Source organism: Lontra canadensis, unplaced genomic scaffold, assembly GCF_010015895.1.
Source record: "Lontra canadensis isolate GAN:19392208 unplaced genomic scaffold, GSC_riverotter_1.0 scaffold7, whole genome shotgun sequence".
Classification (NCBI taxonomy): Eukaryota; Metazoa; Chordata; class Mammalia; order Carnivora; family Mustelidae; genus Lontra; species Lontra canadensis.
The window spans coordinates 26,447,359-26,465,134 of NW_022631001.1; the positions used below are offsets into that span (position 1 = coordinate 26,447,359).

The 17,776-nt window shown below is 40.4% G+C and overlaps 1 protein-coding gene across 10 annotated transcripts in view; it reads right to left on the reverse strand.

Annotated features, from left to right (window-relative positions):
• Window positions 1-554: 554 nt before the first annotated feature.
• The window catches only part of NUP98 (nucleoporin 98 and 96 precursor), a 118,939-nt gene continuing 101,717 nt past the window's right edge, over window positions 555-17,776 (reverse strand). For all 10 annotated transcript variants that reach the window (XM_032853242.1, XM_032853240.1, XM_032853244.1 and 7 more), the window contains 5 exons: window positions 14,574-14,795; window positions 10,669-10,910; window positions 7,090-7,244; window positions 1,979-2,090; window positions 555-1,851 (listed from right to left, as the gene is read on the reverse strand). In XM_032853242.1, the coding sequence (XP_032709133.1) occupies window positions 1,634-1,851; window positions 1,979-2,090; window positions 7,090-7,244; window positions 10,669-10,910; window positions 14,574-14,795 (949 nt within the window). In that variant the 3' untranslated portion in view covers window positions 555-1,633. The remainder of the gene's footprint in view (window positions 1,852-1,978; window positions 2,091-7,089; window positions 7,245-10,668; window positions 10,911-14,573; window positions 14,796-17,776) is intronic.

The window sequence follows — 17,776 nt, forward strand, 5'->3', positions numbered from 1 at the left end:
TGGAAGAGCCAAGCTTTGAATCCTAAGTACGTTCCTAAGGGCAATGAGACTTTTCCCATATCCCCCACTGGGAAGCCAAACATAAATATATACTTATAAATGTATTTATATAAATATATGCAGTCAGGGACACCTGGGTGGCTTGCTTGATAAAGCGTCTGCCTTCAGCTCAGGTCATGATCCCAGGGTTCTGGAACCGAGCCCTGCACTGGGTTCCCTGCTCAGTGGGGAGTCTGCTTCTCCCTCTCCCTCTGCTGCTCCCCCTCTTCGACCTCTCTCTCTCTCAAATAAGTGGACAAAATCTTAAAAAAAATATAAGCAGTCAGGATTAACTAATAATTTCAACCCCCTCACCCTAAATTTGCCCTTTGATTGTTCTTTCTTTAACCCATGGCCCATCTCCCTTCAGACTGCAAATCAACCAAGGCCACTGTAAAGATTCTTGGAATAAGAAGGCTCAAAAAAACACAAAGGAAAAGCCAATAGCAGGAATGCTATAAACATTTTATTTTTTTTAAGAAAGTAGCTTCAGAAAAAGAGGAAAATAATCTAGATCATTTATTTATATATATATATACTTTTTAATAAAAACCTTTACATAATCTTCATGCATAAAGACCCAGAGGTGGCCATGTTGTTTATGACAGCTCTTAATTCCAGCTGTCACAGGCCTTTACCTGGGACTCCCCATAGCTGACAGCAGTATAGCAAAGGCCCTCCTCTTGCCTGTAAAGCCTGGCTCCCTGCCTGCCTCAGTAACGGTTTTATGTTCTGGAACTATAGACGATGGGTAGGAAATGCTTTGGGCTAGAATAGGAAGGACAGGGTGGACTACCCAACCTGCCATGTTTTATTCAAACTCTTCAGGCAAATCTAGACAGGAAGCCTAGCAAGATGACTGAAAACCAGGGACCAAATTGAGTTCTGGAGCTTCCCAGAGACATGGAGTCTGTGACCAAGAGTTCCTGTGCATGGCAGTAGGATAAGTCTGATGTTCATGGAACATTCAAGGCAGGAACAAACAAGCCTTAAAGATCCATCCCTTCATGGCAGGCACTCACTTCTACCCTAAATGAGTCAGAAAGACTGTTCTGTTTCCTAACTCAGTCCAACCCTCTTTTGACTCTAAAACAGTGTTAACTCATCAGCCCACTTAAGAGACAAATTTTCCTTCCTTCTGTGGATAGTTTATCTGTTAAGGAAGGACAATCTTTGATCAACATTTGTCCTATTACAAAAGGGCTAAGGTAGGAGTAAGGTAGCAGGCTGGCATGGTAGGTCAAAAGATCCAGAACTGCTGAGAGTGGAAAGGATTCCCTGGTTCTCTGGGGGATATTCTGCGAAAGGTATTTTATTGACCATTTTTTTAAAAGTGGGGGGGGGAAGAATGCTCTTAAAGATGGTAAAAAAGAGACTTGGTTCCTTTTTTGGGTTCTAAAAGCCCTTATGCTTTGTTCAGTTATTAACAAAAGCCCTGAACAAATGGTGGATGCTGCTTGGGGCAGCAGGAAAAGAGGATGGATTCCATAGCCAACCAAGAGAATGGCTAATAGTGCCGATCAATTCAATGCAGGGGATCTCTGTGTGGTGAGTGTGAATAAGCATGTTGAGTGTGGTGGGAGGAACCTGGGGTTCACTGGCTCCCAACAGTCAATTCTCGCAGGTAGGACTGTGTGAGGCCGCGCAGTTCCTCCAAGGCATAGTCCTCAGGCATGGGGAGCTGGCCAACGTGGGGAGCCAAGAGGCCCAAAGGGACTCGCTGAGGGTCTGGTGTCGAGTCGGAGGTTGTTTCAGGTGCACGCTGAAGGCTCCATACTACCCGCAGCAGGTTGGCTGCACGTTTGGCCATGTCTGGAGAGAAAAAATGAAGTGGGCATCAAGGACGAGGGCTGGTAAGGGTGTGCATCGGGGCAGAGGTATAGCAATCATGAAGACAGGAAGCAAGCAGGCAGGAAGCAGGCAGAGCATGGAGGCTTACCTGACTGGGCCAGGAGATCCTTGGCATTGTAACACTGCATCTGCTGTATGCGATTGCACAGAGAGATCACTTTGGTGTGTAACTGCTCAAGTTCATAAACTGAGCAATCCACCTATAAAGAAGCAGCGAAACCAGTTAGATCAAGAAGAGCTCCCATTGGGATGCCTGGGTGGCTCAGTGGGTTAAGCTTCTGCCTTCGGCTCAGGTCATGATCTCGGGGTCCTGGGATCGAGTCCCGCATTGGGCTCTCTGCTCAGCAGGGAGCCTGCTTCCCCTTCTCTCTCTGCCTGCCTCTCTGCCTACTTGTGATTTCTGTCAAATAAATAAATAAAATCTTTAAAAAAAAAAAAAAAAAAAAAGAAGAGCTCCCATCACCCCGATTCCATCCACAGACTGACTATACAAAACTCTGAAACAACAGAAAAAACCCAGGAGGCTGGGTGGCAGTGTCATGTCACCACTATCCAGCCTGATCACTGAGGACAAAACACAACCTCAGCAATAATTCACAAGAGGAAGTAACAGGGTATACAAAGCCTTGAACTGGTTAAGTCTTGAAATCAGCATTAATAAACCACCGTAACTAGCAAGCCTTAATATGGTCTCAAAAATCTAGATAAATCTGGACTCAGTGAGATTATATTAGTTAAGAGTAGAGAGCAACTAAGAAGTAGAGCCCAAACTAGCCTGGAATTTAGGTATCCTAACTCCACATTCACAACCCTTCTCAAAATAATGCAGGCCCTATTCTCACTGTATGTCCTCTCTTTTGTGTTGCTATCTACTCCCATGGCCCCAATTATTATTTTAAATTAATTTATTTGAGAGAGGAAGAAAGAGAGTGCATGTGCAAACAGGGGAAGGGATAGGAAGAGTGAAAGGCAGAGAAACCCAAGCAGACTCTGTGCTGAGTGTGGACCACAACTTGAGACTTGATCCCATGACCCTGAGATCACAACCTGAGCTGAAACCAAGAGTTGGATGCTTAACCTACTGAGCCACTCAGGCTCCCCACCTATGGCTCCAATTATGATCAATATGCTGATGATTCCTAAATCTTTAGCCTAATAATCTTCCTTTCTCCTTTTCAGGGCCATTGCCCTAGCTCAGGATACCATTACTTCTTACTTGAAAAAATCTTAAGAGCTTGATCATGATCTTCAGTGTCACCCCTATTACATCCTTTTCCCTACCATATGGTAGCCACAGTGATGTTTCTAAAAATCAAGTCTGTATTTTTAAAATTTTCTGAAAGTTTATTTATTTATTAAAGTAATCTCTACCCCCAACATGGGCTTGAACTCACAATCCCAAGATCAACAGTCACACACTCTTCTGAGTCAGCCAGAAACCTGAATTTTTATTCTTTACTTACATTCTGAATACCTTCCAGCAGCATCTTATCCCTGCTTGTCTCACATATGACTCTTGGTTGGCTCCCCCTCTCTGAAACTCTTCAATTAAACCACCCTACTTGCTAAGTATCCTATCACCTCCTCCTTTTCTAAATGCTCACCCAACCCTTACACAAAGCATCTTTCTCATTGAATCTACTTTAGGGAGGGCTTTGCAGAATCTACCAGTTAATGCCTCTATAAGTACTTTTTTAAAAGATTGATTGATTGATTGATTGATTGATTTGACCGGGGTGGGGGGGAGTGGTGATGTGCACCAGCAGGGGTAGCAGGAGAGGGACAATCAGGCTTCCCACTGAGCAGGGAGCCTGGGGCTCAACTCAGGACCTTGGGATCATGACCTGAGCCAAAGGCTCAACTGACTGAGCCACCCAGGTGCCCCAGCCTCTTGCAAGTATTTTTTTTTTTTGTCCACAAGAAATCAGCCTTTAACTGGACCTTTAAGGGTAGTAAATACGATGAGGTCTTTGCTCTCAGGAAACTTATGAAAAATAAAGAGATGATCAGGTAGAGATAAACCTTGAAGAATCACAAGCTGTGCAGATCATTTAAGCAAGGTGATATGGCAGAAAAACTGGATGGCTACTTCAGATTGGGGGATCGGGAAAGGCTTTTCTGAAGAAAGTCATATCTTTGTGGAGACCTGAACAAGGCTAGAGGGACAAGCTTTCTAGGCAAAGAGAACAGCTAAAACTGCAAGATGGGAATGCAAAGAAAGTTTAGGTGGCTAAAACGCAGAGTTCAAAGAGGAGAAGAGAAGAAGATAAAACTGAGAGGCTTTATACACCACAGGATCATAACTGGAGGTCCTCAGAATTCAGTCTATGAACTTGGACTGGGAAAAATAACATTTATTTTTACCGACTTTTTACTATACATTAGCATTTAATTATTAATGCAGATTTCAAGAAATAACGGAGACTTTGTGATCAACAGACATCACAGCTATTTTCATATTACATTACAATTGTTAGTGATTTTTAAATATAGTACTTCACCAAAGTTAGAGTAGTTAGGAGATCCACTGCTGGGCTTGTTAAATTTAAGATGTTAAACCACTTACTCCTGTAAGTTCTTAATAGTTTGACAATGTATTTTAACATAGCTGGTTTCTTTTGTAATCCCATGAATTTAAGTTTTATGCATTAAAGCACATTAGACAACCATCCATGGGCTTCACCAGACTGTCAAGGAGGTCCACAGCAAAAAAGGTAAGAATTATTGATGCAGATTTTTAAGAGTTGCTAAGGAGCACTTTATCCTAAGTGAAATGAGAGGCCACTGGAAGGATATAGATGAGAGTGAGAAAATATGACTTATGTATCAGAAAGATCACTCTGGCTGTTGCATGGAAATAAATCATAAAGGAACAAGTGCAGAAGCAGGGAGACCAATTAGGTGTCTACTACAGCAGTCCAGGTGAGAGATTCTGTGGCTTTACTATACCCACACGACTCTCCTCTCCACTCTATCCTCCAATACTACCTTATTAAAAGTTCCCTGGAGGAGTGCCTGGGTGGCTTAGTTGGTTGGGTGGCTGACTCCTGATTTCCGTTCAGGTCATGATCTCAGGGTTGTGGGACTGAGCCCCATGTCAGCAAGGAGTCTGCTGGAGATTCTCTCTCCTCTGCACCTTCCCCACTCATTCACTCAATAAATAAATAAATAAATAATCTTAAAAAAATTTTTTTTAAAGATTTTATTTATTTATTTGACAGACAGAGATCACAATTAGGCAGAGAGGCAGGCAGAGAGAGAGACAGGAGGAGGCAGGCTCCCTGCTGAGCAGAGAACCCAGGACCCTGGGAACGTGACCTGGGCTGAAGGCAGAGGCTTTAACCCACTGAGCCATCCAGGCACCCCAATAAATAATCAATCTTTAAAAAAAAAGAAAAGAAAAAAAAAAACCCCTGGAAGCACCACGATTCCTGATCTCTAGACTTATGCTCTTCTCTCTGCTGAAGCATTTTGTTCCCACCCACCCTTTTTCATCCTTAGGAGCTTAGTCGCCACTTCTAGAAAGCCTTATTGACTGCCTCAGACTGGGTTAGGTACTCCGTTTATGTGCTGCCACAACACTCTTTGTTTAACCCCTACACTTACCATTGTATAGTAATTGCTAGTTTACCCATATATAAATCTTCCTCACCAAAACTATTACTTTGGTAAGGGTAAAACATATACCACTGCTTAATGTCCCCCAAATCCACCAGTGCTTGGGACACAGTAAATTCTCAAAAACTAGGTTGTATAAATGTACTAATGTTCAACTAGAAAAGACTTTTCTTCAGTGATAATAGAGGTGATACTCTTAATTTATCCTAAAAGTGTAGCAAATAATAAATTATGCATATTACATGCCAGGCACTCTGTTAGTAGGGATTTTGATAAGGAAAACAGATAACAATTACTAATCACTAAATACATGTAAAGTAGTCTGTTAAAACACTTTAAGTATACTTTAATCATTTTGACAACTCTGTCAAATATCTATGGTAATCTGTGTTCCTCCCCTCCCTTTCAGAGGAGACAAAGAGAGGTTAATTTATTTGCTTATAAATTAAGCAAATAAAGGTTATAAGGTTATAAAATAACCTTATTTTATACCAAATAAAGGTTATTTGTTTAAGGTCATATCATAGTGAGTGAGTGAGGGAACCATGAACTGAACCTAACCATTTGGCTTCAGAACTTGATTCTTACCCTTTATACTCTATTGCCTTTAATCTTAAAATAAAGTAGATCTCCCCAAAAGGAGCTCATGATAACTTGGAGACAGATGTGGATAAGTAACTATAATAGAGTTGGTAAACAAGTGTACCAAGTGCTTTGGCAGTGAAAAAGGAAAGTGCAAGTAACATTTCTTATGGGAAAAGGAGAACAAAATAGAGCTTATAGCAATTTGATCTTAAAGGATAAGTGTGTGTGTTAGGAGTGAAATACAACAAGCTTTGTTGGAAACACCATGAGTAATTTAGTGTGATGAGAGCAGAGCAGGCTGGCAACTGGAATGTGGGGTAACACTAGCAGAAGGCATGAGTGACAGGTAAAAGCCTCTATGTGGGCTTGAAATCTATGGTTAAGAGTCTGGTCTTTGGGGGTTGGGCCTCTGCCTTCGGCTCGGGTCATGATTGGGATCGAGCCCTGCATCAGGCTCTCTGCTTGGCGGGGAGCCTGCTTCTCCCTGTGATTTCTCTGTTCTCTGTCAAATAAATAAATAAAAGAACTTTAAAAAAAAAAGAGAAAGTCTGGTCTTTGTGCCAATCTTATGACTATTGAAACAGACGCCAATACATTTTGATAAAGACTTTAAAAAACTCTAATACTTGCAATATTAAAAACATAACAAATGACATGTGAGATAATTATTACCCTCACCAAATCTCTGACCTTACTATCTCTCATCCCTGAGCTTTTCACTCAAAGGAGGGCTGCACAAGGGGAGCAGACTATAGGTGGACAAACCTCAGGAATGTCTACTGTACATACTATTTGGTAATAAGCACAAAACAAAGACTTTTTTTACATTTTGATACAGTGTCATAGTGGCTACAGCAAATCAGCCCCATCAAAATATCCCTCCTGCACTGACAGTTCCATCTCTGCTAATGAGGTTGCTCAGACATTCTGAGGTCTCTGTGGCATTAAGGGCCAGGGAAAAGGAAAACCAAGCAACAGTTTAAGGAATTCAGGTACCTGCTGTATCTGGTGAAGCATCTCAATGATCCGAATATAGTCCAAGTAAACAAGCCCAGATGTTTCCCAGTCCTGGATTAGGCTGCTGCGCTCTGGAGGTGCCAGGTCTTCCAAGAACCCCTTCAGGTAGTCATAGTTCTCATTAATGATGGCATCTGAAGAAACAAAATATTAAGCACTCTGTCTACACAAATATCTGGTTCTCAAAAGTACATGGAGGACATGACAGAAATCCAAAAGAGGAAGGAAGGGGAAATAAATATACATACACATATGTATGTATAATGAATATTTCATCTTCATGACTTATTTCTTAACTGTAAGTTTGTACCTTTTGACTCCCTTCACTCATTTTGCCAACCTCCACCCCACACCTCTGGCAACCACCAATCTGTTCTCTGTATCTCTGAGCCATTTTTATTTTTTTAAAGATTCCACATACAAGTGAGGTCATGTGTATTTGTCTTTCTCTGACTTATTCCACTTAGTATAATGCCATCATCCATATTGTTGCAAATGGTAAGATTTCATTCTTTATCGCTGAATAATATTTCATTGTACATGTATACTATGCATGCGCGCACACACACACACACACACACACACACCACATTGCCTTTATCCATTCACCACTGATTTTGTTTTCTTATCTTTGCTACTGTGAATAATGTTGCAGTGAACATGGGGGTGCATATTTCTTTTCGAGTTGTGTTGTTTTCTTTGGATAATTACCCAGAAATGGAATAGATTGTATTCCATTGGCTAGATCATATGGGTAATTCTAGTTTTAGTTTTTTGAAGAACCTCCATATTATTTTCCATAGTGGCCACACCATTTATATGCCCACCAACAGTGCATAAGGGTTCCCTTTTCTCCACATCCTCACCAACCTTCTTATTTCTTATCTTTATGACAATAGCAATTCTAACAGGGATGATGTGACATTTCTAGTGCCTTTGATTTGCATTTCTGATTAGTGGTGCAGAGCATCATTTCATTGTAACCGTTGGCCATCTCCTTATGTCTTCTTTAGAAAAATGTCCACTCAGATTCCCTGCCTAATTTTTTAAACAGATTTTTTTTTTGCTATTTTTATGAGTTCTTTAAATATTTTGGATGTTACATATAACATCCAAAATTTTGACAGGAATTACATTCAATCTGTAGATTGTTTTAGGTAGTAAGGACATTTTAACATTAATTCTTCTAATCCACAATGTCAGATAAATGATTTACAAACATCTTCCACCATTCCTAGGTTGCCTTTTCATTTTGTTGATGGTTTCTTTTGGAGCTGTGCAGAAATCTTGTTAATTGGATGTAGTCCCATTTGTTTATTTCTCCTTTTGTTGCCTCTGATTTTGGTGTCCCATGCAAAAAAAAAAAAAATCATCACCAAGATGGATTTCAAGGAACTTATTGCCTATGACTATGTTTTCTTCTAGTTTTATGTTTTCCGGTCTTACAGTTTAAGACCGGGAAGATTTTTTTTTTTTAAGATTTTATTTGACAGAGAGAGACAGCAGGAGTGGCAGGTGGAGGATGAAGGAGAAGCAGGCTCGATCTCAGGACCCCAGGATCATAACCTGAGCCAAAGGCAGAAGATTAACTGACTGAACCACCCAGGTATGTGGCAGTTTAAGCCTTTAGCCATTTTGAATTAATTTTTGTACACAGAATTCAACAGTGGTCCAGTTTAATTCTTTTGCATGTGCTGTCCACCCTTCCCAAAACCATTTACTGAACAGACTGTATACTCTTGGTCCCTCTGTCATAAAATTAATTGACCACATATGTGTGGGTTTATTTCTGGGCTCTCTATTCTGTTCCAATGATTTAGGTGTCTGTTTTCAGGCCTATACCATACTGTTTTACTGTAGCTTTGTAATTGAGTTTGAAATCAGAGAGTTTAATGTCTCCAGCTTTGTTCTTCTTTCTCAAGATCACTTTGGCTATGGAAGGTCTTTTGTGGTTCCACACAAATTTTAGAGTTGTTTGTTCTATCTCTGAAAAATGCCGTTGGAATTCTGACAGGAATTACACTGAATGTAATTTTGTACATTTGTGTAGACTGTTTTAGGTAGTAAGGACATTTTAACATTAATTCTTCCAATCCACAAGCATGGAATATCTTCCCATTTCTTCCTATCTTAAATTTCTTTGATCAATGTCATAGTTTTCAGGATATAGGTCTTTGACCTCGTTGGTTAAATTTATTCCTAGGTACTTTATTCTTTTTGATGCAACTGAAAATGGTATTGTTTTCTTAATTCCTCTTTCTGATAATTCATATTAGTGTACAGAAATGCAACAGATTTCTATATATTGATTTTGTATCCTACAATTTACTAATGCATTTATTCTAACAGTTTTTTGGTAGAGTCTTCAGGGTTTTCTGCATATAATACCATGTCATTGGCAAATAGTGACAGTTTTCTCTCTTTCCAGTTTGGATGCTTCCAACTTCTTTTTCTTGCCTAAGTGTTCTGGTTAGGATTTCCAATACTATGTTGAATAAAAGTGGTGAAAATGGGAACCCTTTCTTGCCCTCTTCCTGATCTTAGAGGAAAAGCTGAAAGCTTGTCACCGTTGAGTATTTAGCTATAGGCTTGTCATATACGGCCTTTATTATTGAGGTATGTTCCTTCTATACCAAATAGTTTTATCATAAATGGATGTTGAATTTACCCAAATGCTTTTTCTGCATCCGTTGATATGATTTTTATCCTTCATCTTGTTAATGTGGTGTATCACACTGATTTGTATATGTTAAACCACCCCTGTTATAAATCCCATTTGATCATGGTGTATAATCCTTTTACTGTATTGCTGAATTCAGTTTGCTAATAATTCGCTGAAAATTTTTGCATCTATGTTCACCAGGGACATTGGTCTGTACTTTCCTCTTCTTATGGCATCCTTGTCTGGATTTGCTAGGGATAATGCTGGTCTTAATAAAATGAGTCTGGAAATGTTCTACCCTCTTCTATTTTTTGGAAGAGCTTGAGGAGGACTGGTATTAATTCTTTGAATTCTTCATAGAATTCACTAGTGAAGCCATCTGGTCCTAGACTTTTATATGTAGGGAGTTTTTTGATTTCTAATTCAATCAGCTTTACTACTAATTCCTCAGATTTTCTATTTCTTTATGATTCAGTCTTAGAGGCCATATATTTCTAAGAATTTATCCAATTCTTCTAGGTTGTCCAATCTGTTGGTATATAAGTGTTCATAGTAGTCTCTAATGATCCTTTGTATTTCTGTGGTATCAGTTATAATGTATCTTTTTTAATCTTGGTAAACAAAATTTCCTAAATACACAAAGAGTTTAACATAATTCATGTGTCAAGCATATCCTCGGCAAATGGTAAAGTAACAACCTGTCGTCCGCTGCCCTTCTCTCCCCTCTTCCGAGCCAAATTTCTTCTACACAGAGAACTTCTGCAAAGTGTAATCTGATTCAAGACTGCAAAGTCCCATACAGATCATCATCCCTGGCCTGACTAATTATGGGGTTCAGAGGTTGGAAGAATTTGGGGAGATTCCAGGAGACACAGGCCCTAATCTGAAGCACTCACCAGAAGCTAAATGCTTGATGATGAATTTGTGGCAGCGGTTCCAGTGTCCAGCTTTAAATAAATAGAGGGCCTCCAGGTGCTTGTCAGATTCCATGTGTGCTCGCACTGCTTTGGCCTCATTAATCCACTCAGCAGGCACACAAAGCTTTTGGGTCAGGAAAGTCTCCTTAGCCCAAGACTCAGGGGTCTCTAATAGTTGGCAGTGCCGGGTAAGCAGCTCTCGAACCGCCTTCTCACGCATGCTGTAGGAAGAAAAACAATGCTGAATAAATCCTATCCTCACTGATGGAGAAGGGTGCCTCAGACAGGGCAGAATGACCCCTGAGATAGTCTCTCAAACTGTAGGCCTTAACATTTAGTGGACCACTTCAAAGTACACTTAAAAAAAAAAAAAAAAAGAAAAGAAAAGAAAAAAAGAAAAAGGCCAGATCAGCATTTATTTGTTTAATGAAATGGAAGTATCAAAGCACATTATATTTTCACAATGAAAAAATAGTGAGAACTAATACTCGAGGGAATGTTGTCCAGTGCTAAGAAAAGGCTTTCCCTTTCTTATCTTTATTTTCTTCCTGGTAACAGGAGATCAAGGACCAGGATAGCAGAATCCTATCTTCCACAGAGTAGTTAGTTCTTCATAGTTCACTTCCAACCTCCTCTCTTCCTTTTCTCCCATATGGTCAGTACAAGTAAATTAAGTACTTTTTAAAGGGAAGGGCTCTTCCAGGTCCCTATTTGCTTTTTTTCCCCTTCAAAACTGTCAGCTTTCATAATTCATCTTCTCTCTGCCTCTAGATTTAGGTTACCCTCAATCTTTTTGGTCTCAAGGCCCCCTTGAGGACCTTTTCTTTTCTTTTTAAGAAGATTTTATTAAGGGGCACCTGGGTGGCTCAGTCGTTAAGTGTCGGCCTTTGGCTCAGGTCATGATCCCAGGGTTCTGGGATAGAGCCCTGCATAGGGCTCCCTACTCAGCAGGAAGCCTGCTTCTCCCTCTCCCACTTCTCCCGCTTGTGTTTCCTTTCTCGCTCTGTCAAATAAATAAAACCTTAAAAAAAAAAAAAAGATTTTATTTATTTGACAAAGAGAGACACAGTGAGAGAGGGAACACATGCAGGAGAGAAGAGGGAGAAGGTTTCCCACTGAGCAGGGAGCCTGATGCGGGGCTTGATCTGAGGACCCCAGGATCATGACCTGAGCCAAAGGTGGACTCTTAAAGACTGGGCCACCCAGGAACCCCTCGAACGTTTCCTTTTCTATCTGGATCAACGGACCAGCCATTTATTTGTTTATTTTTTTCTTTTAAAAGATGTTATATATTTCAGACAGAGAGAGCGAAAGATAGCTGGGAGGGGAGGGAGGAGGGAATGGGCAGAGGGAGGGAGAGAGAATCTCAAGCAGTGTGGCGTGCAATACAGGGTTCAACCCCACTACCCTGAGATCATGACCTGAGCTGAAATCAAGAGTGAGATGCTCAGGAAACTTAGCCACCCAGGTGCCACAAAGAACCAGATTTATTTGTTTGTTTTAAAGATTTTATTTATTTATTTATTTGAGAGATCGAGAATGAGTGTGCTCGCAAGAGAACACAAGCAGGGAAATTAGCAAAGAGAGAGGTAGGAGCAGGGAGCCTGATACGGGGCTCCATCCCAGGACCTTGGGGATTGTGACCTGAGCTGAAGACATGTTTAACTGACTGAGCCACCTAGGCGCCCCCTACAAAGGTCCAGATTTAAATATCAAATCAAAGCTGGTCTCCTCATTTTAGAATCTTTTCTGAACACCTTTTCAAGGCTTTCATGGACACCCCCAATCTCAACTGCTTCATTTCTAAAATTCTTTAACGGGGGTGCCTGGCTGGGTCATTAAGAGCATGCGACTCTTCATCTCAGGGTCCTGAGTTCCAGCCCCATGCTGAAGTGTAGAGTTGACATAAATAAATAAACAAAATAAATTTAAAAATTCATTTAAAAAAATTCTTTATCAGGAAATAGGATTTGCTTTCCTAGAGCCTACTCTTAAATCACCAGTTATCTTATTTTACCATGTGAAATTCCCCATGAATTTGCTTAAATAAAGGAAAATATGAAGTAATTTTGCTTCCTCATTAAGGAGAAGAGGAGAAATTCCTTAAAGGGAAGGCTGTGCTAGATGCTTTATACTTTTACTCCCTTTAAAAAAAAAAAAAAAAAAGAGAGAGAGATTTTATTTATTTATTTATTTTAGAAAGAGAAATCTGAGAGAGGGGCCGGGGAGGGGAGGGAGAGGGAGAGAATCTCAAGCAGACTGTGCTGAGCACAGAGCCCCACATGGGCCTTGATCTTACAATCCTGCGATCATGACCTGAGCTGAAACCAAGAGTCAGATGTTTAACCCACCAAGACACCCATGAACCCCTTAAATTTTTTTTTTGTTAATTAATCTCAATGCCCAATGTGGGGCTTGAACTCACAACCCCAAAATCAAGTCACACACTCCACCAACTGAGCCAGCCAGGCACCCCTCCCTCCCCTCCTTTAATCCCATAACCACCTTTGACTAGGTAGGGATTAATATTATGATTTTAAAGATAAAAAGGGAGTATCTTTGGGGCGCCTGGGTGGCTCAGTCGTCAAGTGGCCGCCTTTGGCTCAGGTCATGATCCTAGGATCCTGGAATTGAGCCCTGCATCGGGCTCCCTGCTCAGCGGGGAGCCTGCTTCTCCCTCTCCCGCTCCCCCTGCTTGTGTTCCCTCTCTCGCTGTCAAATAAATAAAATCTTAAAAAGAAATAAAAAAAAAACACAGATCTTTAAAGAAAAAAAGGGAGAGAGAGAGAATCTTTAACTAAAAATCAAAAGTGAGTAAGCTTTACTCCAAGTCAAAGTGAGTACACGATGGATCTAGAATTGAGGGAGGTCTGTCTACAAAACTGAACTCCTTTTCACACTATGTAACATGACAGAGAGTGCAACATAATGATTAAGAGCACAGACTCTGAGGGTGTTGAGTTGGAAGACTCTGCCATTTACTCTGTGACCTTGAGCAAAATACCCTACTCAAGTCTCTCTGTGCCTTAGGTTGCACATCTATTAAACAGATATTTTAAGAGTGCTTATACATTCATTATGAGCATTAATTGAGTTGATTACTTACAACTGAGTTGTAAAGCATTTACAACAGAGTATAATATATATAGAAGTACTATATGACAAAGTACTATATAAATGCTTTTGTTATTAGTATAATACCATGCTACTACCATTAACAAAAAAAGAAAAAATCTCCAACTTTATCTCATTCACACCATGGAGAAAAGCCTCTTTTAAGATAAAGAACAAAAACATTAGATATCTAAGCAAGAATATACTGGTAAATACAATACTATCAAACTTCAGGGGCAGATGTGGGTGGATGGCAAGGGAAGGCTAGAGAGGGAGAAAGTCAGCAGACAGAAAAAGCAGGGGCCCTCCCTGCCAACTCATTACATCATTCCACAGAGCCGCTGAGGCAGCTCAGCAAACACTGTTTCTGCATAATTCCTAAACACACCACATTCAAGTGAATCTGTGTCTAAGTTAATGGGGTAGCTTCATGTGGACATATCCTTCCTTTTCCTGTTCATTTTTTCCTGTTCCTGGCTAGGGTTTTCCCTGATCGCCATAGTGCATGGAGATCTCTTCTCAGTTCTCAGACTACTGAGAGGTCTTATGATAGACAGCGTAATTTGTCACTTAACTCAAGGCAGTCTCACTTCCAACTTGTTCACGTGAATATAGAGATAGCTGTGGGCTGAACTCCTAAAGTTTATCACAGGGCTGGACCCAAAAAACATTGTAGATGCTTACTTACTGAATTAAACCCTAGGAGGCCGATACCGTTGGCACTGCCCTGTAGCACTAAATATATAGTGGGTTCAGAGCTTCTTACTCACCTTGAGTTCTCAATGTGCAGGAGGACAAAGATGGCCCACTCCCAGAGCCCCTCACTTTCCAGTTGGCCAGCATAACTCGTCTGTAGCACACCCTCACACTGTTCTGAGAGATGAGTATAGTTAAGAGCCCGCAGCACCTCCCACAAGTGCCAGCTTAGGCGATAGTCCAAAGGATCGGCTGTTATGCTTCGGGGCTCCAGCAGCTGGTTGAGATCATAATGTCTACAAAGGAAATACTGAGTTATCATATCAAGGCAGCAGACCATCTGTACTGGATAGGTCAACTGTTCTGGCTATGGTTTAGAAGATAACAAAAGCAGGCACCTGAGAACAGAAGCATTACGGACCACATGGTCTCCCTCTGAGACTGTGCTCTATCAGTCTACTTCTAGGTTCAGCCAGATGACAGAGCCTTCTAAAAATGAAGGCACCTCCTCTTCTGTGGTTGTGTGATCTGACAGGTATGCTGGTCAATTTGTCTGACTTAAATATTTACCATCCTGGTACATGGAGTCTTCACAACTCTTAGTCTTCATTCCTTCATTTAACATTTATTTTTTTTAATTTTTTTTAATTTGAGAGGGAGCATATGGAAGTGCATCAGTGGGGGAGGGGAGGGGAGGAAGAGATGGGGAGGGAGAAGTAGACCTCCCACTGAGCATGGCCTCAATTCCAGAATCCTGAGATTATGACCTGAGCTGAAGTTCAGATGGTTAACCGAATGAACCACCTAAACACCCTGATAAACCACTTAAAACATATAATTATATTAGGATCTTTCAGACTGTTCTATTATATGAAGTTGTTGGAGTGCTAATTATCCTGTTTATCTGAACAGCTAACTAGTCTTCATGACGGTTACTTCCTTCTACGGCTTATAATTTCTACCTCTGATTTTGTCTACATGGGCATTATACTTTATATAAGGAAATTCAGGTGCCCTGAGTTTTTAAAGAGTCCCTATACAGACTTCTCTTTCTTTTGCTGGGATCCCAAAGATTTTAATGGTCCTGGACCAGTTTATATGTAAAGTTCTAAGCGTGCAATTTCCACATCGTAAGATTAATATAAAGTAAGATCTCACACCTGTAAGTTTTATGGCTTAGATTACCATCCAATAACTTTACCTTTTGACCTAAGATCCCAGATACTTTATAACTTCCTAATACTTCCCCAAGTAAAGAACAGAAGTTTTCTTGACCAGTGTTGTCAAACTGAACTTTGTGGGATGATGGAAATGTTCTATAACCTGTTCTGACCAGTGACAGCCAACAGCCAGCCACATGCAGCTACTAGACATGTGAAATGGGGGCTACTGTGAATGAGTAACTAAATTAAAAGTTTACTTAAATTAAAATAGCCATATGTGAATAGGAGCTATTATGGTGGACAATGCAGTTGTAGACTATTTGTATAGGACAGACTGTGGATTTTTTTCAATTTTTAATTTTTTTATTAACATATAATGTATTATTAGCCCCAGAGGTACAGGTCTGTGAATTCCCAGGTTTACACTTCACGGCACTCACCATAGCAGAGTGTGGATTTTATATAAGGATTTAGTCATACCAATTCTACCTTTCATGAAAACAAGGTTTACTATCTCCTCTGGCTCCAGTTTCTCTATTACTGGCACCTTGAGATATTCCTTTCTTTTTCTTCTTTTTTTCACATTAAATAAGCTGCCATACAGTAAACAGGAGTGTACAGTTTTCATTAAGTTTTAATATATGTACACACCTGTGAAATTACCACCAAGGTCAAGACAACAAACAAACCTCCAAAAGCTTCCTTATGCCCCGCTATAATCCCTCTCTTCCTGCCCCTCTTTACACCCACCCTTCCCAGGCAAACAATGATCTGCTTTCTGTAATTAATCAGTTTGTATTTTCCAGAATTTTAGTTAGATTGGAATCATACAGTATAGTTTCTGGGTACTTTTTTTTTTTTTTAATCTCAGTCCTTTCAAACCCAGGTAAAATTATCTTGTGATTCACTATGTTATCATGTGTATCAACAGTCCATTCCCTTTTTTTACTGAGTAGTATTCCATTACATAGATATACCACAATTTGTTTATCCATTCACCTTTTGATAAAAATTTGGCTTGTTTCCAATTTTGGGCCATTACAAACAGAGGTGTTACAAACACCTGTATACGGATATATGTCTTCATTCTTTTGGGCAAACACCTAGGAGTGGCATGACTGGATCATATGCATGCAGTATGTCTAACTTGCTTTACTTTCTATTCTGTCAAACTGTTTACCAAAGTGCCAATACCATTTTATATTTTTCAACAGCAGTGTATGAGAATTCAAGTTGTTCCACATCTATGACACCACTTGGTACAAGACATTTTTCTTTTTTTTTTAAAGTATGTTCCATGCTGGGAAGAGCTTGCACTCATGACCCTCAGGTAAGACCTGAGCTGAGATCAAGAGTTGGAGGCTTAGCTGACTGAGTCACCCAGGGGCCCTAGGTCTTTTTAATTTCTAGCCCTTCTAATAGGTAGATAGTGGTATCTCATGATGGTTTCAATTTGCATTTCCCTGTTGTCTATTGATGCTGGACACTTTTTCTTTTATTTTTTTAATGTTTTTTTTTTTTTTTTAAGATTTTGTTTGGGGGAGAGAGAGAGAATGAGAGAGAGCACGAGAGGGGAGAGGTCAGCAGGAGAAGCAGACTCCCTGCCGAGTAGGGAGCCTGATGTGGGACTTGATCCCAGGACTCCAGGATCACGACACGAGCCAAAGGCAGTCGCTTAACCATCTGAGCCACCCAGATGCCTGACGCTGGACACTTTTTCATGTGCTTGACATCTAGGTCTTCTTTGGTAGAGTAAATGTTTAAATATTTTGCCCATTTCGAAATTTGGGTTGTTTTATTATTATTGAGTTTTAAGAGTTCTTTAAATGTTCTGGGCACACCTAGGTGGCTCAGTCAGTTAAGCAACCAACTCCTGATTTCATCTTAGGTCACGATCTCAGGGTTGAGAGATCAAGCCCCACATCAAGCTCCACACTAAGCTCCACACTTAGCACAGAGTCCGCTTGTTCCTCTCCCACCCACCCACCTGTACGCCCTTTCTCTTAATTAAAAAAAAATTTTTTTTTAAAGGAGTTCTTTATATGTTCTGGATACAAGATCTTTATCAGATGTATGAATTGCAATTATCTTCCCCCAGTCTGTGGCTTGTCTTT